Here is a 27,718-nt window from a genome sequence, read left to right on the forward strand (position 1 = left end):
TCTGAAGATATTGATCTGCCAATATTTTCTCTCCCATAGAATCAAATGTAGGGTGTCTCCAAAGGTTCCAATAAATTCAAGATATCGCCAGAATATTTTGTGACACGACTATCGTCAAACTTAAACCACTCCATTTCGTCTGACTTTTCATCAGATATCTTGAAGGTATATCCAACAACGAATTAATTTGTAAAAGAAGTGACAATGTTCGTCATCAATAAATATTTATTTTCCAATTATAACTTGCGGAAGTAAATCAAACATTTCCAAGGAACCCTATATCACCGGTACTGTGAACTACGGTTACGAATGGTTGACTCGCAAAAAACTATACTCACTGTATGGTATCATCACAGAATATTACTATTCTGTGATATCATCAATCATCATATGTTTTTTGTTTATATGCGCAAAGGTAAAGGTAGTATTCAGTCTGTTTGTGTTTGTATAATAGAGAACTTCTCTAAGAGAAGAGAAAGGTCTTATAAACATACTCAACACTAAATTATCTCTGATGGCAGAAGGTAAAGAATTAGTTTCGTATACTTGCCAAAGATGTTCCCAAGCGCTGAAACTAGATGATTCTTTAAATTCTTTCAGTGAACACATTCAAGCAGAGTTGAATCGTGAGTGAATTTCTTTCTGTTTTTTTTTACTTATTAATAATATTTGATTATAGTACCCATACACTCAAATCCGGACGTCGATTTGGAATCACAGGCCACAAGTTTTGATCATTATGTACCTCCTTGTAGATTCTCTGACTCTGGCAATGGAGCAAATGGCTTTATGCTTATATCAAATGACAAAGAAGTTGATTTACTAAGTCAACATTTTAAGGTGAGGAACCAAGATGTCTTTATTTTTTTGTTTCCTACAGAGAAGTTGATGATTTTTATAATATAGGGTGATGCTTTCATTTTTTGAATGAATTTATGAATTTGATTCAATTTAAATTTCATATTCTTCTTGTTAGAGGATGTATATTAATTTATTATGTATATTTCAATTGTCTTTTTTTACATGTTTTAAGTTTCGGGCAATAAAGTATATTTGACTTAACAATTTGTTCAACAGGTTCAGGCAGAACTTTTTGAAACCCTCTCAGGACAGTCTGATATTGATCATCCGCTCTGTGATTCATGTGCAGATAGTTTAACAGATATATTAGAATCACAACTGAAAGCAGCTCAAGAGGACTACAGAGATTACAACGCATATTTACGAAAGTAAATGATATTATCACTTCAGTAACAGTGATTCACCAAATTACTTTTTTCAGATTGAAGTCTGAAGCAGATAATGAACCTAATATTGAGTATTTAGAAAAAGAATTAGGGGATCTGAAAGCTGAAGAGACGAGGTTATTGGACGAATTGCATGCTCTCCAAAAAGAAGAAGCTGAAACGTTGAAAGCCATTGAGGAGCAAGAGAAAATAGCTGAAAAAATTTCCGAAGAGGAAGACAAATATTGGAGAGAATATACCAGACAGAGAAGGGACTTTATGGTTCTTGAAGACGAAGGGAGAAGGTAAATCTGTTATAATGGGAATATTTTTAGATCTGGAGTTCTTCATTGATCACTTCTAATTCTTCAACAGTTTAGCATATTTCTAAACAGTCCTTACAAATCAAACAATTTTTGTTGGCCAGTGTATGTATAGAGATCAACCCTATATTTCATTGAGAAACCGGGCATTTTGTTAGTTAGTGATACAGTTTCTCCCACATGATCAGCATCTGCTTAGTAAGGTTGATTCTATTTTATAGTCGAATATAAACGAGTAAAATTTTCTTTAAATTATTACTGCGTATGTTTTGGCAGATTTGTGGAAAGGAAATTGACAAAGGTCCCAAGTTTGATCCTTGAGGGACTTCATTTGTAGGTCTGATGATACGAGAAAGACATCTTTTGTTTTCAACATACTGCTTGCAATCAAATAGACACGTATCAAACATCTTCACTAATTTTTCATATGTTGATATTTTGGAGTACATTTTTGATAATTTATTTTCAGTTTGGAATGCCAGTTGAATTACATGACTGTTCAGCTTGATAAATTGCAGAGGAAAAATGTTTTCAATGCGACTTTCCACATATGGCATAAAGGTCATTTTGGAACTATCAACAATTTTCGATTAGGTCGTCTTCCTTCGGCCCCTGTGGACTGGTCTGAAATAAATGCAGCTTGGGGCCAGACTGCTTTACTTCTTTCAGCTCTAGCAAGAAAAATCAATCTCACGTTCGAGCGTTACAGACTAGTGCCATTCGGCAATCATTCGCATATTATTGTGAGTGCTAATTTATAAAAACATTATTTTCAATGTTTAATTCTCTCACTTTTAAATTTTAGGTTCTTGAGGATGAAAAAGAACTTCCTTTGTATTGTTCTGGAGGCTTCAAATTTTTGTGGGACACCAAGTTCGACAGCGGCATGGTGGCATTTTTAGATTGTGTCCAACAATTCCAGGAGAAGGTGGAAAAACTCGAAAAGGGAGAAAAAGCTTTTTGTTTTCCGTACAGAACCACCAGTAAGGGAAAAATCGAAGATAAAGATGCCAGTTACTCTATCAAGTTGGTGCATTTTGGATTTCAGAAAGGATTATTATTAATATTATCATTTCAGGATACAGTTGAATTCCGAGGAGCAGTGGACTAAGGCCCTCAAGTTCATGTTAACCAACCTGAAATGGGGGCTCGCCTGGGTATCATCTCAGTTTAATGAAGAATTGGAATCAGATAGTTAGAACCGTTTCACCAGAGTGTGTCATTATGATCAGTAATTGCAATGTAATAGTAAATAATGAAATATTTTTGTTACAAAATAGTGATTAACTTCTCATTAATTCGGACCCTCGATTCCCTTCGCTAAAGTAGGAGACTCCCACTTATCGATGTAAGTAAATATTTTAGGAAGATAGGTGCAGAACTCTGTGTGATACAAATTGAAGACATAGTAGTCGCAGGACTTTACAGATGTGATAAAGGCGATAATGAAACTTTTTTATCAAACTTTAAATCACTTTAAAATGAATTTGCTAGCAGATTACAACTTGTAGTGACTACTGGTGACTTTAATGTGAATTACATGTCAAATTCGAAAGAACAAATCTCTCTGATAAGTATCTTGACTGCCTGTTGTATGAAATATACAATTTTTGAATCCATTCAATAATCCATCATCCATTCATATATAATGAATTTTTTATTGATCCCAAAAAACATTCCATGTTTATCCTAGGGACAATGTAACATACATTTTGAAAAAAATACTGAGAATAATAAAACAAACGAAAAAATTTATAATTGAATAGATCTGGCCGATGTTTGTTGAAAATCCATATTGAAACTAATTATTACAATTTATTGTATGATTTTCACTATAAAGGGTTTTACAAAAACCGCGACACGTGTTTTGCTATACAATATAGCAGGGGTCTCCAAACTACGGCCCGCGGGCCAAATCCGGCCCGCCAGTGTCATCAATCCGGCCCGCGACAACCAATGATTTACTGTCATTAATCTGGCCCGCGACAGCCAATGATTACATAATTGTTGTTACTATTGCTGTGATAAGTTAAGAAGAAATCACAGAATGATAATTACTCGGTTTTATTTACTTGCAAGGTAAAACTTAACGACAGAATTGATGAGAAAGAAAACTTAACTTAAGTATCTAAGTTCAAGCATATTAATAACTAACAAATAATTGAAATGAATCACAGTAAAACAAAAACACTAATGAGATTTTCCACCGACAATACTTTGTAGTTGTGGATCAATTTTACTTGTACCAATATAAGATACTCATCGGTTAATTGAGATCTGTAAACATTCTTTGTGTACTTCATCTTGGAAAACGTTTTCTCACACAAGTAAGTAGTACCAAAAACAGAAAACAACCCACGAGCAAATGTATGCAAATCATCAAATTGTTCCAGTGGAAGACTTATAAAATTCCAACAAAGATGAATTTTGATATTTGTTCTTAAGCATATCACTGCACCATAAATCAATAATTTCCATTTGGACTTCCAGAGCCAGGGTTTCAATGTCAGAATCAAAAGGATTTTGAAAAAGCTTAATTTCATTCGCAATGACATCAAATTCTGAAAAACGAGTATCAAAATTTATCTTCAAAACACTCAAAGTTTCGATTGCAAAATTGACGGGAAATTCAGTCTCTGTAGTGTGGCTGAATATTTCACATATTTCAAAATGTGTGAAACATTTTTTTACATAATCGCGATTGAAATAGTATTATTTTCTGCCTGAAGTATTTGATATTGGTGTATAAATCAGGAAGAAGCTGATTTTCTCCTTGCAATCTCAAATTCAGTTCGTTCATATGATTTGTCAAATCGACATAGAAGGCTAACTTCTACATCCATTCACTATTTTCTAAATCGGAAAAAGGGCGCTGCTTCTCATTTAAAAAAATTTCGATCTCTGCTCGAAGTTCAAAAAAGCGCTTAAGGACTTTTCCGCAACTAAGCCAGCGTACGGCAGTATGATATGGTAAATCATTTTCTCCAATCTGTTGAATAAACTCGCGGAATTGTCGGTGATTCAGCCCAGTGGATCTGATGAAGTTAACAACTGATATGACTGGTTTTAGAACTTCAAACATATCCAAACATTTTCCGCACAAGGACTGTTGATGAATGATACAATGTAAGACTAATGGTTTTGAACCACCATCATTTTCTACAGCCTTTGACACAAGTGCAACCACTCCTTTATTTTTACCATACATATTTTTGCCTCCATCAGTTGTTATAGATTTCAAATTTCTCCATCGAAAGTTCTTTTTATTAATGGCATTTTCAACTCCCTTAAAAATATCTGCCCCAGTTGTCGTGCCGTGAATACTATCAATATCAAGAAGTTCTTCATACACTTCATAGCTTTTATCTACTCCGCGAATAAAAATCAACACCTGACACATCCGTTGACTCATCCAATGTTAGAGAAAACCACTCATGATGTCCATTTTTGTCAGACAGTTGAGATGATATATTTTCTGCGATGTCTTGCACCCTCCGAGCCACGGTGTTTGCTGACAAACTGACACTTTTAAATAAATTTACCTTTTCGGGGCATATTTCTTCGGCTACTGCAATCAAGCATTCTTTCATCATTTTTCCATCGGTGAATGGTTTGCCACGTTTTCCGATTTCAAGAGCCACACGAAAGCTGGCGCGAGTTGCAGACTCTTGTTCAGTATTCGCTTTGGTAAACAAAAATTGCTGCGATTTTAGTCCGCGTTTCAAAGCTTCAAATTTTTCCTTCCGCAAACTTCCTGTATACTTGGAGTAACTTTGAAGATGTTTCGATTCATAGTGTCGTTTAATGTTATAGTCTTTGAGAACAGTTATGGTTTCATTACAAATTAAACATAGCGCCTTATTACTGGACTCAATCACAAAATACTGAAAGTTCCATTTTTCTTGGAACGTTCTGCATTCACTGTCGATTTTTCGCTTCTTTTCCATACTAACAAATCACACATAAAAACAATAAGTCAAATCAAAATACTTTTATTGACGGGTGTTACTTTATTTCACAATAGACAGTTTCGCTTCCTTCGCCTTTTCTACGCAGACTAACTCGCAGTTGCGCCGCTAGCCTTTTTATATGAAATTATTACTGCCTTCTCGAGGTGATCGGAACTAGCTAGAACTTTCTCGAACCAACACGGTAATTCCAAATATTTAATTACGCCTAATGCCACCTAGCGGCTATCTGAAAAAGATAGTACATAGTACCACTACTCGCCACTAGATGTCGTTAAGTATCACAATACACAATAATAATTGAAATGCAAAAAAAGCGTAAGTTTGCTCACGCACTTTGCGACTATCCTAGTCTAGAAATATAGTCAAGGCAGCAATTGGCCCTTGGAACATACTGAAAAAATCATTATGACCCGAAGGCTTCAAAGTTTGGAGACCCCTGCAATATAGCATAGCGAAACACGTGTCTTGGTTTTTGTAAAATCAAATTTGCCAAGTCGTTTGAACACTTTCCGTGAAAGTATCTATAGAAGAGAGACAAGAGGAACAAAAAAAAAACTTTTTCAAGACACTGTTTTTCTATTAACCAGCCTCTTACGACAAAGTAGAGACTTGTGTGAGTTAAATATTACCGAGGTCTTACATTTTAACGTGCGATTTCAGAAGACGTGCGTATTAAATATGCAATCATTGCCAATTAGGTTTTTATAAAGTTTGACTCGTGATGAAATCAACACAGACAGTTTTTATGTTGACTCAATTGAGTGGGAAGATGATATGTCGTCTGACGAAGAGAACGGAAAAATCAAAGGAGAAATTTATGAATGCTTCAGTGGGCCGCTAAAGCAATACACGTTTTTGAACATTTAAAATTACCCAAGTATATTCCAAAATCTTATATACAATCATCAGATATTAAATGTTTTCAGTCGTATGCCAAAAATAGGAATTTTACTCGGGAATAAAGTACTATTATATTTCACAATATCAAAACTTGTTATGATGAAAAGTTGTTCGTAATAAAAGTATGAATATACAATTACATTATTTCATAGTATTCTTTTCGTATAATTAATAATAAAAAAGTTTCTTATTTGTTACCAACTTAAGTAGACACACTGTATATGAATCTTAATACACTGTTTTATATCAAGGACATACAATCCACAATTTGTAACAAACGAGATAAAAGAACACGAGTAGTTATTAATGGCAACTAGTTATTAATGACTAACTAGTTATTCAGAAACCTCGGTAGAACCTATATATTAATTTTAAATGTGTACTACCTTTTGAACTAGTTTCAATATGTCTAACAGAGGTCGCATCAAAACGAAAAATTTCTTCACGTTGGCATCACTGACACAGTTTGTATAGTTGAGTCTTGAACCATATTTGGTCTTCAAACGCTGCTGTTCTCTAATGTAAACATTGAATGAATCTTGCAAAAAATCATAGAAAATATATTAGAAAAAACAATTTCCAGAATATCGTGAGTACCATACTATAAGTAAAATATATACCAAGTGACACAAAAACATTTCAGGTTTATGAAAATGACGAAGGTGATTTTAGAAGTTTGTGTTGATAGTGTCGAATCTGCAGTGGCGGCTGTTGCCGGCGGTGCTGACCGACTCGAGTTGTGCTCTTCTCTGGTAGATGGCGGACTCACTCCTACCCCCGGCTTTTTAATTCAATGTAAAAATTTATTTTGCCAGAAAAACATTTCTTTTTTCTGTCTCATACGATGTCGACCAGGAAATTTTATTTATGACCACAATGAAGTCGAGATTATGAAGGAGGATGCAAAAATATTGAGAAAGCATGGAGCCGATGGCTTTGTTTTTGGAGCATTGTCAGAAAATGGGGATGTGAACATGAAAATATGTCGGGAAATAATCAGAGTGTGCCATCCGCTGCCAGTAACATTCCACAGAGCTTTTGATTTTTGTAAAAGACCCACAATTGAAGTGGAAGTTATTATAGATTTAGGTTTCGAAAGAATTCTCACAAGTGGGAAACAACAAAATGCACAACTGGGAGTCAAACTGATCCAAAAACTAATGGAGCAAGTTGGAAACAGGATCATTATCATGCCAGGTGGAGGTATCACTAAAGACAATGTAAAATACATTTTGGAAAATACAGAAGCTAAAGAAATTCATGGGTCTTTCAAATCCCTTAAGGAAGAAACTGAAACAACTCAATCTGAGGAAGATAAAGTACCGATTGGAGAAAGACAGGGTTCATCTTATGTTACTAGTGAAAGCACTGTTAGTGAAATTGTTGATATTATAAAAAATGTTTAGTTTTCTAATGCATGAGAAACATAAATGTGTTGATGTTGTTTCCATTAAACTATACTAGTAATTTTTTTTAGTAAAAATATTTATTTTGGTGTCTTAAAATTTTCTTCCTATGACCCTAAATATCTTCAATTGATCAAAAATAATAATAACATATCTGATTTTCAATTACCTATAGGTGCGTTTTGTTAGCACTAACTTCAATCCATATTAATACATTCCCGCCAAAAGTCATACACTTTGGTTGAATGTAGATTTTTGTAATTTTACACTGATCGAAGGATTAAAGAATACTTATATATTTTAAATACTACATAAATGATTTTATAAGTTTTTGAATAATTGATAAATCCACTGTCGGATTATCTTGGTCCATTTGACAGATTTTTCTTTATCAACGATTGACCATTGAATGTTGGTTATTTATTAAGTGGTTGTATTATTTATATTTCTGAATATTGCAAGACATCTCCTCCGGTTTCAATAAGTCAGTATGAAAACGCATTGTTCACGTATTATATAGTGACCTGAACTTATTTGATACATTTAATTATTTCTTTTCATTCCATGCCACAATGATATGTCAACTTTACAAATTAGTGTTTCTAGATTTTTTAATTTCCATACTTTCATTTACACCTAATGTATATGCTGAAACCTTGTAAAACAAACTTTAGGTTCCTAAAAAAGCTGAAACCAAACATGCATTCCTTCCAGCGCCCTCTCACGGTCTTGGCGATAGTGGCACTCATTCTATTATTTTGAACGTGGAAACTGGAAATCATACACTGTGACCCAATGAAATATTCTGATAGTATTTAAAATGAATATTGAGTTTGTCACTTCTTTTCAAGAGTTAATTTTGATTTCTTATGATTGTCGGAGGAGGATGAAAATCACAGAGGACCCCTAACATTGAAGAATTTCACGAACTGACGATAAACTTCTTCATCATTCTCCACTCCAGTATTAACATGCGCGTTAAATAAAACGATTGAATGTGTGGATGATTGTAGGAAAGGACTTGCATCATTTTTATGAGAATTTGAGTTGAGTAGAGTTTTGTGTTCTCGAAGGGTAGGTGGACATTTTGGTGTGGAAAACGATTTATTTCCCATTATAAATGTATTTCTATCAAAGAAATGTTTTGAAAAAAGTTGAGTCCATTAGTCCACGATAAATGGAACCAGCTGAAGAGGGCAAGTATTCTGAATTTAGTGAACAGATATAATATACATTACTGTTAGTTTCGAAGTTTACGAAATTTTCACTTGGTTCACGTTACGTTGGGTATTGTATGATTGTTTCAAGTAATAATCATCATAAGATGGATTAGGTTCCTTCACATTATGTAATTTTTCTGAATAAAAGTTGGGTTTTTCAATCTTACTGCTGTGTGAATCATGCAAGGTAAATTCTTTTCATATATCTTCCTTGATATTCGTCCAAATTAACCTGTTTCAACCTATATAGAATTTAATATTTTTTTTAGTCTTTAATTACAAATACTAGTAGGTTCAGATACATATAAACGTTAACGAGGTACCGTTTAACAATGACCTGTTCAAAAATTTCAAATTCATACCAGTCATCTGCCAATTGTCACTCTCACAACAAAATCATAGGTTAGTATTTTGACGGCCACAGAATACATATTTAACTTGCTGCCCCTCCTACGATTAGGTATATTACTGATTTGACAACAGTTCCGTAGTTCTTTTTTCATGTGAACGTCATAGTGTAAGGTAAACGTTGTATATACTTTTCTGACTTTATCAAAGAATACTCTAGTCATCTATTACAACTTGAAAGTTATTTATGAAAATATGTGTGCTAGCAAGAAACTAATAGTTTTATTTTTGTTTTTTTCAGCAAAACACCAAAAATGTCTGATGTCGAAGTGTGAGTACATAACCTCTATATGTTTAATTTTCAATTTTCTCTCAACTGGATTTCATGATGATTTCTTTGGCGGGCTCCCTCTTCTGAGGTTACCCAAATAATAAAATTTTGTGCTGATATGATCGCCATCTGATATTTTAAAGTCACCAATTTTCATTTAAATTTTCTAAGTCACGATTTTTTACGAAATGTGTTTGTTCCAGTGATGATGCACCCTCAGCCCCAGTCCAAACTGGGGGTCCTATGGACGTAAACCAGGCTCTCCAGGAAGTGTTGAAGATTGCTCTGATACACGATGGAGTGATCCATGGTATACATGAGGCTGCTAAAGCTTTAGACAAAAGGCAAGCCGTTTTGTGTGTCCTTGCTGAAAATTGTGATGAAGCTATGTACAAGAGACTTGTGTCGGCACTGTGTGCTGAGCATCAAATCCCGCTCATCAAGGTAGACAACAATAAAAATTGGGCGAATGGTCAGGACTCTGTAAAATTGACAATACAGGAAAAGCACGTAAGATAGTTGGATGCTCTTGCGTTGTTATCAGGGTGAGTACATATTCTTTCATCAAAATTTAGAATATTTATATGCGTCCTGGAGCTAAAACAAACATCCTACTTTAGGACTCCTGCAGTATAAGTATCTCTACCAATATTATATGACTGTAGAAATCTTGTGTAAAATTAGTGGAAATATTACTAATTGTATGTTGAATCATTCACAACAAATTTATTAAATATATGTATGGAAAACAGCAGGTGAATCTTAAAAACATTTGGGTGACAAACCCAATGTAAAATTCACTACTTGATGAAGCAAGAAATCAGTAAATCCAATCTATAGAAACTTTTTTGTTCTTCATTGAATTTTTTCAAAGTTTTCCATACTTTGGAAAAGTGATTCCTACTCTATTTTTGATTGTTTTCCTTCACCACTAATCATTCACTATTTTTTGCATGAATTGTCCTAGAGAATATTTGTTTCACTATTTTTTATTTACCACAAAATTGGATTAAAAATGAAAGCTATTTCAGGCATTTATCTTCTCGCTCAAAGATGACACAGTGTGTTGAAACAGCTGTTAGCATTGAATCTTAGTGTTGAGTAAATTGTGAAATATTATTTTCACCCACCAAGTCGATTAAAATTTATTTATACATATTAGACGCCGAATCTGTAGAACGCTAATTGGGTGTGTCCGATTATTTCGATGGTAAATATTCAAACTGAAAACAATCTTGAACAATGTATTCTTGTAGAGTATCTCCCCAGTAGTTTTTAGTGGACCATTTCCCTCATACCCGTTCTCAAAAAAGTATTATGATTTTGGGATTCATAGTGCATAGTTAGAACATCAACTTTTCAAGCATTTTTCCCCATTTTTTTTTTTTATAATCTGAATTGAAGCCCACAAGTTTCAATTTCTCTCATCATGATGATTGTTGGCGGCTCCCTCTTCTGAGGTTACCCAAAACAATGTTTTGTGCTGATATTCGCCATCTGAATGTACCCTGAAGCTATAGCTTTTCATGAAACTTGGTAATTTGTTTGTAATTTTTTTTCAACTTTTTTAGGATTACGGTGAAGAATCGCCAGCCCTCGATGTCCTCAGAGAATACCTTAAGAATGCCAAGTAGTTTGTTAAGTTTTAATAAATAAAAACAAATACAAAGTGTCGTTAGACTTTTTTTCAACCAACGTGAACAATACACAAAATTAACAAATTACAATAGTTTAGAGACAACATTGTTTCTTATGTTCGCCCCAGTGGTCCGTTTGGCAAATACGGTTGCAGTACCAAGCTTTCTGGCACCTTCCACATCTTTGGATAGCTTCTTTGCCGCATTGAGCACATTTGGCCTGGCTTTTCACTTCAAATTTCTCCAGGAGTTCGGCATTATAAGCATCGCTCAGCCTAAAATAAAAAAGTGAGATGTTCTCATGTCATCAATATTTCAGAGATTGTTTTCATTGAGAATGAAAGAATTACAGCTACAGATGGAATAATTAATCGGAAGATTTTCGTAATGTTATACTAATTGCCTAAAGTTATCGTTAAAATATGTATAAACTACTCTAATTTTGGAAATTTTGCTTAGAATACAAGTATGACATTTAGTAGTGTATAATGATTTGATGGAATCTCAAATTATTATACAAGAAAGCATTTGACTGACGGACGAGGGTATATATGTTGAGATTATTTCCAGAAAAAGTGAACAATACGTTACCCTTTGAAAATTTTAGTATATATGCAAAATATGAGCAACTATTTATGTACATTTTAATCGTAGAATGCTGAATAACCATGTTCATGTCACTTGTTTCACGTCTTTTCAGTAGAATTCTAAAATCTTGCTAACATTTTTTGAAAAGGGAAGTACTTGTGGTGAACAAATCTTCAACAACTATCGCATGGAGTTCACCAGACAGCTATACAAAAATATAACCAGAATTAAATGAACTCTATGTTGGCAGTTACCTAAAAAGAAGGGTGAAAGAGTGGTGTGATTCCAATCTTTTATTTATCATTCAACATCAACAAGACAAATGTGGTCACGTTCAGATGTAACGTAGGGGAAGTACACTTGGAAAATTAAAAATTTGGAGAAAAACTAATTTTTAAGGCTCTTCATTGATGAAAATCTGAAATTTGATTCCCATGACAACTATTTATGTAAAAGACTAGCAGCATAATGTCGTGCAATGTGAGTTGTTGCAAGAGAGACACTACTATCACAAGATCAGTTCATTTTGCTCCTATTTACGTTATGGAATTTGTTTCTGGGTAAATTGTACACAATATCGTTTCAATATAGTATTCTCTCTACAAAAAGATCCATCAGATATTTATACAGGGATTCATGCCGCCCATTTTGGAAACAGTGTGTCTTATCCACAAAAAATATAAAAACAATTTGATGCCATATCAACTTATAGTATATGTAAGTCTTACTTCATTTGCCGTCCAACACCTACTCTAGCCCTTACTCAAAATTCTATTATTTTCAATAGCAAGAAGTTATTTAATCACCTTCCCATTAATTTAAGGTGATTATATAACGAAAAGAAATTCAGAAAGAAAGTAAAAGATTTCTTTGTTGGGAGGTCCTATTATAGTGTGAATAAATTCTACCAAGGCTCTATCAAGCAAGTTATAGAAAGGTAAATTTTCGTTATCTGGACACCCGGCGATTTTGAAAAAATTTTTGACTGTACTTACGTATTTTGATGCGTAGATTACGAATCCAAAAGAAAAAAGGGCGCTCTCCCTTATTTAAAAAGTTACGGCCCTTCAAAGTTCAGAAAAGGGCAATTTTTCAGCCTTCTTTTTCACTAAATAAACTATTTAAAAACACAAGCATTTATTCACTAGGTCACCTTTACACCTTATTCCTCCTTCTTTAACACTTTTTACTTCAATAATCAACATTTTTCTTACAAAAATGTTGAAAAATGTACGGAGCTGCTTTTTGGTTACATATCACTGTATTTTACGTTTTTAAGGTTAATGATATGGTTGGTACGACTGATGCAGTCCATATTCCTAAAGTAATTCAAATGTTTTTTACCGTCATTCTTTAGATCGTAAATTGGTTTTTGGTGGTGTATTACGAATTTGAAATAGTAGGCGACGACAAATACCAACCGCTTTTTTCTGAAATGTCACTAGTAACTAACCTTAAAATAGAATAATGTCACCAGGAGAAGCATTCGTTTTTAAATTAAGTTTTTTATAAGAAAAATGTTGATTATTGAAGTGAAAAGTGTTAAAGAAGGAGGAATAAGGTGTAAAGGTGACCTAGTGAATAAATACTTGTGTTTTTAAATAGTTTATTTAGTGAAAAAGAAGGCTGAAAAGTTGCCCTTTTCTGAACTTTGAAGGGCCGTAACTTTTTAAATAAGGGAGAGCGCCGCTTTTTTCTTTCGGATTCGTAATCTACGCATCAAAATACGTAAGTACAGTCAAAAATTTTTTCAAAATCGCCGGGTGTCCAGATAACGAAAATTTACCGTCCAATATACACGATTTAATCAGTTGAGCAACTTACAAAATGAAATGTTATTAGTTTCATTGCTGTTGAACGCATTTCAGTGGGAATTTTAACGTTGTTATGTTGGATATAGACGATTTCCAAAAATGACGTCATTCTCTTCTTAGCGTGAACAGCCTATAATACCTTTGTATATGGTTAGTCTATATACAAAGCTAATACGCTTCAATTAAAAAGTTGGGCCAAACTGATTGGAAATTTTTTCTTATAGATACAGAAAGTGTAATTGAAATCATCCAAAACATGTTACTTTGAAACGAACCAAGTACTGATCCTTTGGAAATGGACATTCTACTATTTCACATGAGCGTTTTGTAAAACAATATTTTGTTAAATGGAAAACAGTTTCAACTCACTTCGATGCTATATCAAAAAGCAAAGTCTTATCCGTCGTAAACACAACCGGCAGTTGTTTTTCCGCCAACTTCTTCCATTTCCCGCCCGTCTGTCTCAAGATTTTTTCCTTGATCTCCAAGAGGGCTTCGATGAGAAGAGGTTTGGGAGGTGCTGCCGACTGATCGAGAAAGTTAACGCGACACAACCAGTGGTTCAGTTCGATCAAAGGGGAAAGCTGATCTAGGAGGGTGGGTTTCATCAAGGGGAGCAGTTTGGCCAGGTGATTACGACGACTCTCGGTAAGGGGATAGTACTTTGGGCAATCTGGGTCGAGAAGGAGGTGTCTTAGAGTCAGCCAAACCTGCAAAATTTTTAATAAAAGTTGGTTTTTCAAAAAATTTAAAGTATTTCGTACCTGCGCTTCGCTTTGTCCAAGCTGTTCGTTGTCCCAAGCTTTCCAGGACCCTCCTGAATAAACCTTTCCGTTTTTCGCCCACGGTGCGGCCAACATGATTTCCGTGAAAAGGACTGGCACATCATAATCTGCATACATTTTTGAACGCACGTTCAGTGGAAGTCTAAGAAATATTTGAATACCTTTATTTATGTAAAGCTCATCAAAAAAGCATTTGAATCATATATTTGTTGCATTGTATTAGGAATCACACGTTAAAAGGTAAGACCTCGTTAGTTCTTAGCTCGCACCAGTTTCTCAACTTCTGAGAGTTGTCGTTCGTATGGGGGCGGCAGCTGATCAACGGAAAAAGAGATTTTAAACAGAAAACATATTACCACTCTCAGTTGTAATAAATTAGCATTTGGTGTACAAATTTTTCACTTTTGTACAGCTCCTGGAGTTGGGGATAAAATAATAATGATGAATGAACTGTATTAGAAAAGTACGGAGTTAATAAATAGAGTGAAATTGTCAAATATATAAATTTTTTTTATCGTTGATATACAATAAAAACGAACCTAAAATTGAACCTTGTGGTGAACCAGTTTCAATTGCCTTCTACTTGTTATATATACAAAAGAGGTCTGAAATGTTTCCGACCTCAACACAGTGAGGCTAAAGTTATAAAGACTATATACACACAGAAAAGCCCGCCGGAGGCGCGAAAATTTTTATGTTGTTACACGCTTTGCTTAATACTAAAGTTAGGGCATGGGCATGACAATGAGTAAAAAGCGCATGAGGAGCTATGGACTTTATTTTAGTTTGTGAACCATTTAAATGACCGCAGCCCCATCATAGGTTTGCGTAATCAACTTTTGCCTAAAATTATAGGTGTCACACGTACGAATTAAAAAATTAAATAAATCGTCAGCTGTGCGCCCAGATGAAACATCATGAAAACCCATAAAACGTTCCACCACATAACCATCTTTGACATATCTAAAAATGATTGAAAGTTGTGATGTACAGGTAATATAATAGTTTCATCAATTTCCCATGCAAAAAAAGAAACACTTTCAATCTCCTTGCTTATATTTTCCTTAATAATATATGCCACACTGTCACTGTCGCTGGTTGGATCCATCTCGTGGAGCCTGTGTTTTTTTTAAGTGGTCGGAGGCTTGGCTCCCTTCTAAAGTATGTCATTCATTATTTCGGGTTGATGGTTTATTCGTTCATGGGCGGTGCGTTTGAGTTTTGTTGATGCAGGATACAGTGTGGTACGTACTACGTAGTGAGCGTTAGTGTTTTTTCAGGCATATTATGTATTCATATTAAAAATTAATGGCAAAGTAATGATAACCAAGCATTTTTAGAAAAAAATAGTCATAATTATTTGTCAATATCTTTTAATTTATTGCGATGAATAGCCTCAAATTTTATAGGGAGGCTAGGCCTCCTATGACGAGCCGTCGCTGCCTCAACATGAAGATAGTAGCACTCGTAAATAGAAGCTAGTAAATTTTGTTGTTCATCTGTTGATAGTTACTCACCAGAGTTACAGTCATTTTGAAAGCGCAGTTGTTATTTAACAGTCGTTTGAGTGGGTTGATGTGTTTTTGATAGAAAATGGACAAAATCGAGTTTCGAGCTGTCATTAAATATTTGTTTTTAAAAGGCAATACGTCTACGGAAATAAAAAAATCAGTTGGATTCTGTGTATGGGGACTCTGCACTATTATTTACCACAGTGAAATTTCGGGTAGCTGAATTTAAACAAGGGCGTAAGAGCTTGGGAGACGATGAACATTCGGGACGTCCAGAAACTGCAACTACCGACGGAAACATCGCCAAAGTTAACCGAATGGTGCTAGACGACCGCAGGTTATGAACATATCGTAGAAACGTGTTTGTCACATAATAAATCAACATTTAGGCATGAGCTGTCCGCGCGTCGAGTGCCGCGTTTGCTCACGTTAGACCAAAATCGTGTTCGAATCAACATTTACAAGGCTTTGTTGGCGATCCTTAGGTGCAATAAATCTGAGTTTTGGCGCCGATTAATTACTGTAGATGAAGCTTGGATACACCATTATAAGCCCGAAACAAAAATACAGTCCAAACAGTGGACTGCAAAAGGGGGACACGACTCAAAAATAAAACAAAAACTGTTTTTTTGGCTGAGAAAATGATGGCGCTATTTTTGGGATAGTCACAGAGTTATTTCAAACGATTATACCTTCAAAACGGAAAAACTAGCACAGGAGCATACTAAACATCAATACTTGACAAGCTGAAGGCAGAACTTGCGAAAAAACGATCACATTTGCTGAAAAAGAAAATCCTCTTTCACCAAGATATCGCACACCGTCTCACACCCCAGCGGTGCCATGGCGAAAATCCATGAATTACTGTTTGAACCCGACGGAAAAACAACAACTAACGCAGCTAATGCCGCGCAGAAAGCTGAAGTAAAATCATGATGCGTCTGAGTTCCATTTGGAAGATTCGTCGCATTCCGAGGTAGGAGTCAGTATGAATAAACATATTCCAGAAAGATACATATGATATGCTCAAGTACAAGTGAAAACATCTCACCCTTGCCGCTCATGTGAACCTATGACTTTGTAGGTACGTGTGGCAGTTATCCGATGGAAGAACAACGACTAACCCAGCTGATGTCGCGCAGAAAACTGAAGTAAAACCATTCGGCAACTGTGCAATATCTTCTTTATGGCGGATTATCCCGAATATCCAAAAATACATACTTGTAGCAGAGCTATCTACTATTTTAAATTTGGTTCGCGATGTAAAGAATATATATGACATAATAACCAACGATTTTACGAGATGATCCTTCTTTTTAAACTTATATTGAAGGTGGCAAAACTTTAAGGGAAATATCATTTTCAACAAAATAGGCTTACCCTTCCAAATTCTCGGCGATGTATCTCACAATCGACAGCGAACGTATTCCAATATCAAACGTAAGACTATTTTTCTGTCTGTTGATTTCATCAACCGGCGCCTCTTGGTTGTTAGGTTCGGTTAACTTAACCGACAGAAGCTGAGATACGTTTCCGGTTACATACTCTAAAAGATCACCAGACGTGTCTTCTAAGGCTTCGCAGCAGTTGGGGTGGTACAAGACCAGTTCTAGTAAGGCCACGCAAACTGCTTCATGGTACAGGATCGAATAAACTATGAAGGTACTATCGGGATACGGTTGCAGCTTGAGAATATGCGGAAGAACCTTGTGTTTCCAGATGTTTATCAAAATTGCTTCGTGTGTTAAGACGTTCAACTTGAAAAATCAATCTCGATTATACCCTGCTGATTGTATACACGGCATCTCGCTCGATACCATGGAACTAGAAAACATATTTCAATTCTTGAAATGGAATGATGACTGAAATATACTAACTAGCTGACCTGGCAAACGTTGTTTTGCCACATAAATTGCTACGGTAGGAAATAATACCTAACTCATTGTGAGTGTGTGTCAGAATAATAACACTTACAAATATTATCAATCCCTCTATGCTATTGACTGTACAATAATTTTCGTTAGTCCATGTTTAGCTAACACAAACAAACTAAATGGTTTGCCTACTCGAACGCATGCCACGTATAATTGTCCGTGTGATAAACATGATGTGCTCAAATCCAAGCCACAAGCGGACATTGTTTGGCCTTGGGACTTATTAATAGTAATACTAGTCTAATAGGAAATTGCACACGTTCGAAATGAATTGGCACATTGAACCTTATAACTTGCCGTTTAAAATCCTGGCTTCGACAACGTTCTTCATTAATTTTTAATTACTAATCGCGTGCCGTTGCAAAGTCGTGGTTGATTCAAATTACGGAGCGGTCCAACCTACAGTTGTAAATTATGCGGTGGCATGCCTGGCAAATCCAATGAGTTCAAAAACTCTGTTGGATAATTCACAGCTCCGGTGGCATCGCAAACTGTATCTACGTTCGATGGAAAAACAATAATAGTGGCCGAAAACTGCGTACTGAGTGAGGAAAGAAGGCTCATTGTGTGAGAGAGACAGGAGGCCGGCTTAGTCCGTTCTGTTGACTGAGTGAGAAGTGACACCGATAGAGGCTTGGCGGAAATAACTGATCTATGATCAGGGTTAAAAATGATTGAGTTTTTAATTTAAAAAAAACTTGAATTGCCTCTTATTCATGTTGAAGTCATCATTTTCGTTAACTTATTTACAGAATTGAGATATATTAACCAGTTCTGGACATACCCGTGTGATGGTTTTACTTTTTCCCTGTATATACTATTTTCACTTACTTTTCCAAATGAAACCAACGTTTCTTTTACTTGCTCCTCCTTCAAAACAGATGCCTCAATAAGTGCTTGTTGATTCAACTTTTGTATTCTTTGGTGCCAATCAAACCACCTTGAAATGTAAGAGATATATAAAAATTCATCGACGACGTTCCGCTTGTCATATTAAATGAGTATCTTACTGTTGAGATCCTATATTTTCCATTTTCTGCGGCATCATTGTGTCTATATAAAGTTCAATTTCACTGGGCAATAAGATGCTCTCCATTTTGTGCACTGAACAATCAGGTTTAACCTTTTTATTGATCAAACAAAGTAATGTGACTGATTTCAGAAATTGAGATTTGACAAAATTATGCTGAATTGTCAAATATATTTTTGATGAGTACTTCCGTCATTATTCAATTTGAAAATTCGAAAATGTTTTGAAAGCTAAACTTGTTGAGAATTCCAGTTCTGCCAATTGGAATAACAAGTTTGATGTATCAGTAGCGTTTTGTTATTTTCCGTTATGTTGGAAATGCAATGAGGGCAGTGCAAAGGTGTAATTACAATAAGCCTGAGTTACTTCTAAACGTTATATTGAACATATCAATAATTTATATATATTATGATGAACTTGTATCTGACAGTCATTCATATACATACAAATGTCAAACAATAATTGAAAATAAATGATTGATGTACAATACAGGGTGTGTTGCATTTTCAATTACCAACACCCCCACTAAAATGCGGTTGAACATCAATATTCATTTTCTCTAAACATATATCATGTTTTCGTCTGAATAAGGGTTTCGTTAAAATATCAGCAGCCATGTCTTCCGTTCCAATATACTCTATATCTATATATCCGTCATGTAGTTTTTGTCTGACAAAATGATGGCGAATATCAATGTGCTTAGATCTTGCACGGTAACCATCGCTGGTTGCTAGATTTATTGCACTCTTGTTATCACAATATATCAAAAGTGGTTTCTTGAGTGCTTCTGGCCAAAATTCCTCTTCGAACTGCTTCAACCAGAGAGCTTCTTGCGTAGCTGCTGACAAAGCCATATATTCGGCCTCAGTTGTCGATAACGCAACAGTATGCTGTCTTTTACAATTCCATGAAATCGGCCCTCCTTGTAGCAGAAATACATATCCAGTACACGATCGTCTATTGTCAACATCGCTTGCCCAATCAGCATCACAATATCCTTTTAGTCTGGAATCAGAATTCTTTGTGTATACCAATTTAGCATACATCGTTCCTTTCAGGTATCGCAAAATTCTTTTTACTGCTGTCCAATGAGCCTTGCCGTAATTTTTGTTGAATTGACTAACAGTATTAACAGCATAAGTGATGTCTGGTCTGGTTCCTTGTGAAGCATATAAAATACTACCAATGACTTCCTGATACGGTATTTTAGTCATTTCTTCTTTTTCTTTTTCATTCTTTGGAGACATTTCTTGAGATAATATTTGATTTGGGTCCGCTGGAGTCAGAGCGGGTTTGCAATCTGCCATGTTGAACTTTTCCAATAAAGTTTTAATGTATGTTTCCTGGTCTAGATATATTTCACCTTTATCTCGATTTCTAGTAATTCTGAGTCCAATACAGGTCTTCGCTTCACCCAAATCTTTCATCTTGAATCTTCTTTTCAAGTCTTCCTTTAAATTTTCGGTTGCATTTTTGTTGTTGGAAAATATTAATAAATCATCCACGTATACTGCTACCAACATAATATTCTGCTCCTCAGTATGATAGTATATACATGGGTCATTTATTGATTGCTGCAATCCAATATCCTTCAAAGCAGCACTGAGTTTTTTATTCCATTGACGACTTGCCTGTTTTAAACCATAAATGGCCTTTTTCAAGCGATAAACTTTGTTTCCTTGATAAAATTCGTCTGGTGGTTGTAAATATACTTCTTCTTCAAGGTCTCCTTGCAAGAAAGCGGTAACTGCGTCCATCTGCTCTATATCCAGATCAAATTTGGCTGCTAGAGCTATCAAATACCTGACTGAATTGTAACGAACTACTGGGCTAAAAGTTTCAGTGTAGTCAACCCCTTTCTTCTGAGAATAACCTTTGACTACCAGGCGAGATTTATATCTGATGACCCTGCCGGTTTCATCTCTTTTTGTTTTGAAAACCCATTTACAATTTATAGGTTTTTTTCCAGGAGGTAAGTCAACGAGAGTCCATGTGTCATTTGCTAGTAAAGAATCATATTCTTCCTGCATTGCAGCTATCCACTGATCACAATCTGGACTGCTCATCGCCGCATCAATATCTGTAGGATCACCTATTTCACCAGAAGTCTGAGTCAGATAAAGAAAGTAATCATCCATTTTCTTCTCCTTCCTTAGTCTTTCAGATTTTCTCGTGGTACTAATATTTTCTATAATTTTGTCTGATGCAAAAGGTTCTGGTTCTTCTTCATCATTTTTCTCATCACTTCTAGTAGTTTCTGGACTTTCCCTGGTTTCACAGTTAGCTGAATTTTCCTCATCAAAAATACCCCCCACTGTTTGGGTATTTTTCGAAATGCTTTCAATTTCAGAATGATTATCCAATTTCTTTTTCAAATGCGAGTCATTTTCAATGAAATGAACATCACGACTTTTAATGAGCTTATTCGAATTTGGCCTTATGAAGCGATATCCTTTGGTTTCATCGCAGTAGCCCACAAAAATCAATTCTTCAGATTTCGAATCCCATTTGCGACGATTTGCTTTTGGTACGTGAACCATTGCTTTACAACCAAAGATTCTGATGTGTTGCAGGTTGGGTTTCTTTCCAGTCCACATTTCTTCAGGTGTTTTCTTCATCGGTTCTAATGCTTTGCACGGAGATCGATTGATGAGGTAAACTGATGTAGCCACAGCTTCTGCCCAAAATTTTTTCTCCAAATTCGAATCAAACAGCATACACCTTGTTTTTTCACAAATTGTACGGTTCATGCGTTCTGCTATCCCATTTTGCTGTGGAGTATAGGGACAAGTTGTTTGATGCCTGATTCCACATTCTCTGAGATAGTTTTCAAAATCTCGATTGCAGTACTCTGTACCGTTATCTGTCCGCAAAATTTTGATGCGATTTCCAGTTTCATTTTCTACCATATTTTTGAAATCTCTAAAAGTATCTTTAACATCTGTTTTAGATTTTAGAAAATATACAAAAACTTTCCGAGTGTAGTCGTCAATTAATGTGAAAAAATATTTTGCTCCTCCCAAAGATTCATTTTCTGTTGGACCAGATAAATCGGAGTGAATTAGTTCTAACACTTGATTTGCTCTAGTGCCAATATGGTTGAATGGAAGTCGGCATTGTTTACCTTTTAAGCACGGAATACAATTCTCACAATTTTCTTGTTTGACGAACTGAATACCTTCAACAATTCCATTTTTCATGGTATTCAGATCTTTCATATTTATATGACCGAGTCTGCGATGCCAGAGGTAACTGTCACCCTCTGTAGATGCAATTAAAATTTTATTTGTACATTCAGTCTCAACATCCAGTATATACATTCCATTCATATATGATGCTGTTGCTATGGTTTCACTATTATCGACAATTTGACAGTTCTCTTTATTAAATGTCACATGAAAACCATTTTGTACAATTTGACTGACAGCCAACAAATTTGTTGTCAGATCAGGAACAAGCAATACATTTTTTACAGTTAAGTCTTTTATTATACCTTCAACTTTGATTTGCAAATGTATTTCACCTTCTGCTTTCACTTCAACCTTTGAATTATTGGCTACAACAATTTCTTTTATTTCGGATTCTCTCAAATTCGTGAGCAAGTCCTCGCGCATTGTCATATGAGCCGTAGCTCCCGAGTCAATAAACCAGTCATCCGTATTTTTAATATTCACAGCAAAACCCGCACAAAATCCAACGTGATTGTTCTTAATTTTATTGTCACTAGTAGTTTTGCTAGGTCTTACATCCTTTTTATTTTTGTAGTTTTTATTTTGAAAATCTTTCTTTTTATAACAATCATTTGCTTTATGTCCGTATAAGTTACACTCATAACATCTAGGTCCTTTATTTTTATCCTTCTTGTCTTTGAACTGTCTGTTACCATAAAACGCACTTTCGCCTTTAGTGTTTGAACTTTTAACATCTTGCAACAACTTTGTTTTAATACTGTCTCCTGTAATGGTTACGCCTGAACTTTCGATGCCCATTATCATCGGCTTATATTCTTCCGGTAAACCTGCCAACAAAAGAGTTCCTAACCATTCTTCAGATATATTGAAACCTATGCCTCTCAGTTTGTGTGCAGTACCAATAACTTTGTTTACGTAATCATCAACATTATTGCAGTTCTCGAGTCTGGTTGTAATTAAAGTTCTCAATAATCCAACTCTCCTTGTTAATCCTGAATCTTCAAAAGTTGCCTTCAGTTTGTCCCAAACAGCCTTTGCTGTCGGTGCATCTTGGATATGAACATAATTGATGGGATCAATTAGCAAAATTATTTTAGATTTGGCTTTAGTGATCTTTTTTTCATCTTTCTCTGTACCTGTGACGCACTCCCAGAGTTCTTCATGTTCGAGATAAGTTTGAACTGCGAACCGCCAAGTATTGTAGTTATCTCGACCAGTGAGCTTTTCAATGGAAGATCCAAAACCATTACTTGAACTCATATTGATAAATTCAATGATGCAACATTCACTTATTGACAGATTACAACTTTTACTTTGTTGCCTGGGCCCATAACCTGTTGGAAATGCAATGAGGGCAGTGCAAAGGTGTAATTACAATAAGCCTGAGTTACTTCTAAACGTTATATTGAACATATCAATAATTTATATATATTATGATGAACTTGTATCTGACAGTCATTCATATACATACAAATGTCAAACAATAATTGAAAATAAATGATTGATGTACAATACAGGGTGTGTTGCATTTTCAATTACCAACACGTTACTTCACAGGGGTCATCAATGAAATTTGGTATGGCTACAAAAAATAGAATAGAAAATAAATGCGTGACAAGGCGTACAAGAGTGTGGATACAAATTATTGCAAATTGCAGAATTTGTTAGTAAAATTCGGGAGGAATCTTTTTCTGTATCCTGTAAATGGTTCTAGTGTCTGTTTGGACAATAAAAGTTTTTTTTAATAATTTGACAAATACTTTCTTCGGCGCATTTAAGAACTCGTCTTGGCCTAAGCTTGTCCTAAGCTAAGTACTGTCATTTAATTAACGGCAACTCGGTAGTTTAGACACTCCACATAATTTGAATTTTTAGGTTAAAATAAAGGAAAAACTTTTAGGGGTGGAAGTTAACGAAATGTGAAGATCTTTTTTTATATATTCCTACACAATGGCAGAAGCTAACTCCATCCAAGAAGGTTTTTTATGTCCTATATGTCACAAGGATTTGCGCTCTGCCAATAATCTAATAAGTCATTTTCAAGATTTGCACTCTGAAGAAAAGGATATATTGAGGTCAATAAAAGGTACATCCTGTCCCAGTTCTCATACAATCAGAATCGCTCACTTTGTATTGTAGATATTTATGGAATAGTCAAAAAGAAAATACTCACTCTTGATGACCAAGATCTTGAATCATTCAAGAAGGAAATATCCCTTGAAAAAGAAAAGTTTCATTTAGAATACAGCGAACCACAAGATCCTGGCCTCACACAGTCACACACAGATTATTATAAATCTTCGAGAAGGGAGAAGCTAGATCATAAAACTGCTGAAACCAATAAATTAATCATTAGACTAGACAGACTGCTTCACGTCAATGGGCCAGATCGTAAACAGCACGAACAAGAACTAGTTGCTTGGTTGGATGGAACAACAGTCAGTCGTTGCCCGTCCTGCACGTCTGCCTTCAATATTACAAGGCGACAGCACCACTGCCGATTGTGTGGAAGTATCATGTGCAACTCATGTTCGTACTTTTTACCTTATGAGACCGCTCGTGAGTATAAAGCATATATTGTTACATCTCTGGGTTTTAAAATAAGTGGTATACTTTTATGGTTGATTCTTACACCAAACTTTTACAAAAGTTTGTTGGTGAGTACTTTTTCTTCAAGGATCACTTAATCTAAAAAAATATGCATGCATCAACCAACAATGTGTTCAGTGTTATTTGTAACGTAACCCCATTCTTTATTGTATGGCTGTTCTGCTATTGTATGCGGAGTTTAAGAAACAGCAACATTGAATTACTATATCTTTTCAATTTTTTCTTTTGAACCAACTTTTTTTAATCTGTTCCAAATTAACATCTACAGCGCATGTGCTTTTTCTTTAACAACAGTATATGAACAATTTCATCCTTAATATTAAAGTAAAAGATAAAGTTTTGTATATGAATTAGCCATTGGTTAACTTGTTTTGAGGGTATTAGAAAAGTTTGTTTACTATGTGCATCAACAATCAGTCTATATATATCATATACCAATCTGAAATATTTCTGGAACTATGTTACTGATAAAAGTTCAGCAAATGAATTCTAGATACCATGGGATATGAGGTTGTTGTAGGAATTAACAGTAAACAAAATGTAGATTGTTTTGTAAAACTCTTTTCAACTGTGTATTCTTCTTTCTACAATAATAGTCATAATGTTTTTCTGAAGAAGTTGAAAATGGAAACATTTTAGATTCATCAATCTATGATCAGCTAAAAAATCGCTCTGAAAAATGAATTACGAAGAATCAACATGGTTTTTAACAATATAAATCTGGTATTACCAACACAAAATTCTTGATCTTTTGAAAAGTAAAGGGCAGATGAATTCAGATACTGATTTTTCCAAAACTTTCGACACAGTAGAAAATTGGGATTATTTAGTTTTTCTGATTCAACTTGAAGTTGGATATGTTATATTGGTTATAACGCAGGTGTCTTCCGTATGCCTTAAGGTTCCTACTGTACCTCAATGTTATTTAATATTGTATCAACAATATTCAGGAATGTTCACATTTTACTGTTATTTGCATGTGCAAATTTCTAATTGTCTTTGTTTCCTACTAATTATAAGTTTCTAATTTTTAGAATTTAGAAGTATCACACTCACAATCCAGCCTTGTAGCAATATCTTTTTCTCCCCGTTTCTGGAAAACAAGTACATTCATTTCGAAAGCGAACCCTTTATTAATTACCTTTTTTGTGCAGAGACAATAGTTGCACCTGTCAATAATATCAGCGGCAGAGAGCAAGGCCTGTCAAAGGAATCTGAAAGTCTGAGGATATGTTACCACTGTCTAGATATGTTAGAAGGCAGGCGGAGAGTCCAAATTGAACAAGTCATGCAACCCATCATATGTCAGCTGTACTCCCACTTGCAGAAAAATAAATCCCAAGCACAAAACTCTGTGGACATGTACAACAAGGTAAAATAACCAGTTATTTTTGTTTCTTCCATATTATTTTGTTATTTTGTAGATGATCAATTCTCTTTTATCTGGTGAAACTACATACCTGCTTCAAGATCTACAGTCTCTAAGGGCTACAATAGCAGACAAAGCACAGATGATAGATACCATCAGCAAGAAAATCGACTCACTTCCAGTCGATGCGGATTTCCCAAAAGCAGCAATTTTGCAGACGAACGTTCGAAAGGCAACGTCCGCATACATAAAAGATTACCTCCTCACTCTACCTCCTCCCCCTACCCTTCAGGAGCTAGAAAGGGCCAAGCGGGAACGCTCAGCACGACTAGTAGAAGAGGATTTTGTACCAACTCGCAATACAACGGTAAAAAGGATTGCTGTTACCACCGGATGGTCTCCAGCGCATGTTCCTAATGAGACGACAGTGGTAGAGGAAGGTGATCCCTTGCTGGAACAAATAAATATCGTGAAGAATTACATCACGCAAGCTAGGGCTGCTCAAAGGTTCGAAGAAGTGGCATCTCTGCAAGAAAACCTCAATATGTTGAAACAGATGTATCAAAAACAGCAATTCAGCAAAGTAAGAGGGGATTAGCATAATGGTTAAAGTTGAAACATTCCATTTTTATATGAGAAAATATTATGATTTTATACTGTTTCTGTATTTTTTATTTACGGATCTAATCTAGTCAATAAAATATTAAACATCTGTAGTCCGTGATTAATTTTTAGATCATTCAGGTAACTTTGTCTTGAGATCAAAAGTTACAATGTTTTCCTAGAACTCAAAACTCTTGAGACTTGAATGTTGTTATTTATAAGTTTATTACACAATTTATTGTATTGGGGTTTTCCGAGTACAATAAATTATAGAAGATGAAAATAGAATCTCTGGTGAGGAATGAATCCAAAACAAGCACTTTTCTCAAACACCAGAACTTCAACACTTTTTTTGACGCGCGTTTTACCAACAAGATACACTTTCCGACACATTCAATGATTTCAGAAAGTCTCACTTGAACAAATGTTAGGTAGCCCTAAAGACAAGATGCAAATAAAAAGCTATGAGGACTGTGGCAGAAAAATATATTAGTCAGAGTAAGCAATCCATTTTAACTCGTTTAAAAGAACGCGCAGTACATATCCGATTTCGAAGACCAGACAAATGTAGTGTCATCAGAGTTAAGAGTCCTTTATATTTCACCATACATTCGTCAACCATCTCTGAATTATAACAGTTTTCAAATCATCAAGAAGGTAGAAAATTTTGTTAAGAATACCAAAATTGTGTTTTTTTCTCTGATAATTCTTCAATTGAAGTATTTCTCCAATAGTTTGGGAAGTCATATAATAACCAGCTTCAGAGCCGCCATCTGACGGTTATTAAGTAAGTCGTATGTGTCCTGTGAGGTAAATCCTTAGACAATGTCTAAGGTACGCCACTGGGACAATGCCACTGATGCATAATCTGAAGCATAGTCACAAAACTATAACGGTTAGTCTATATAAAAAGCTATACCT

General features: G+C 35.1%; 5 protein-coding genes across 5 annotated transcripts; 4 read left to right on the plus strand and 1 right to left on the minus strand.

The window, feature by feature from the left end:
- The first annotated feature begins 390 nt into the window (after nt 1-390).
- On the plus strand, nt 391-2,832 carry Atg6 (Beclin-1-like Atg6). The gene is made up of 7 exons (XM_023163842.2): nt 391-626; nt 680-840; nt 1,078-1,229; nt 1,283-1,531; nt 2,019-2,292; nt 2,355-2,575; nt 2,628-2,832. The coding sequence occupies exons 1-7, from the start codon at nt 515-517 to the stop codon at nt 2,746-2,748; spliced, it is 1,290 nt and encodes a 429-aa protein (XP_023019610.1). The 5' UTR covers nt 391-514; the 3' UTR covers nt 2,749-2,832.
- Nucleotides 2,833-6,875: 4,043 nt separating this feature from the next.
- LOC111508359 (copper homeostasis protein cutC homolog) lies at nt 6,876-7,917 on the plus strand. Its single transcript, XM_023163832.2, has 2 exons — nt 6,876-7,009; nt 7,064-7,917. The coding sequence occupies exon 2, from the start codon at nt 7,068-7,070 to the stop codon at nt 7,824-7,826; it is 759 nt and encodes a 252-aa protein (XP_023019600.1). The 5' UTR covers nt 6,876-7,009; nt 7,064-7,067; the 3' UTR covers nt 7,827-7,917.
- Nucleotides 7,918-9,565: 1,648 nt separating this feature from the next.
- Nucleotides 9,566-11,382, plus strand: LOC111508349 (ribosomal protein S12). The gene is given in 4 exon segments (XM_074179637.1): nt 9,566-9,725; nt 9,929-10,179; nt 10,182-10,270; nt 11,297-11,382. Coding segments are annotated over 4 exon segments (420 nt in total). The 5' UTR covers nt 9,566-9,708; the 3' UTR covers nt 11,360-11,382.
- Nucleotides 11,383-11,392: 10 nt separating this feature from the next.
- Nucleotides 11,393-19,314, minus strand: LOC111508342 (zinc finger MYND-type containing 10). The gene is made up of 6 exons (XM_023163810.2): nt 19,005-19,314; nt 18,826-18,934; nt 17,441-17,817; nt 14,529-14,691; nt 14,134-14,474; nt 11,393-11,637 (listed from the first exon to the last, which is right to left on the minus strand). The coding sequence occupies exons 1-6, from the start codon at nt 19,088-19,090 to the stop codon at nt 11,457-11,459; spliced, it is 1,257 nt and encodes a 418-aa protein (XP_023019578.1). The 5' UTR covers nt 19,091-19,314; the 3' UTR covers nt 11,393-11,456.
- Nucleotides 19,315-24,033: 4,719 nt separating this feature from the next.
- On the plus strand, nt 24,034-26,906 carry Rbsn-5 (Rabenosyn-5). The gene is made up of 4 exons (XM_023163797.2): nt 24,034-24,301; nt 24,355-24,774; nt 25,980-26,197; nt 26,250-26,906. The coding sequence occupies exons 1-4, from the start codon at nt 24,166-24,168 to the stop codon at nt 26,790-26,792; spliced, it is 1,317 nt and encodes a 438-aa protein (XP_023019565.2). The 5' UTR covers nt 24,034-24,165; the 3' UTR covers nt 26,793-26,906.
- The last annotated feature ends 812 nt before the right edge of the window (nt 26,907-27,718 follow it).

This window comes from Leptinotarsa decemlineata, unplaced genomic scaffold, assembly GCF_025532065.1.
Source record: "Leptinotarsa decemlineata unplaced genomic scaffold, Ldec_3_MD MMD2_tig00026282_RagTag_RagTag, whole genome shotgun sequence".
Lineage (NCBI taxonomy): Eukaryota > Metazoa > Arthropoda > Insecta > Coleoptera > Chrysomelidae > Leptinotarsa > Leptinotarsa decemlineata.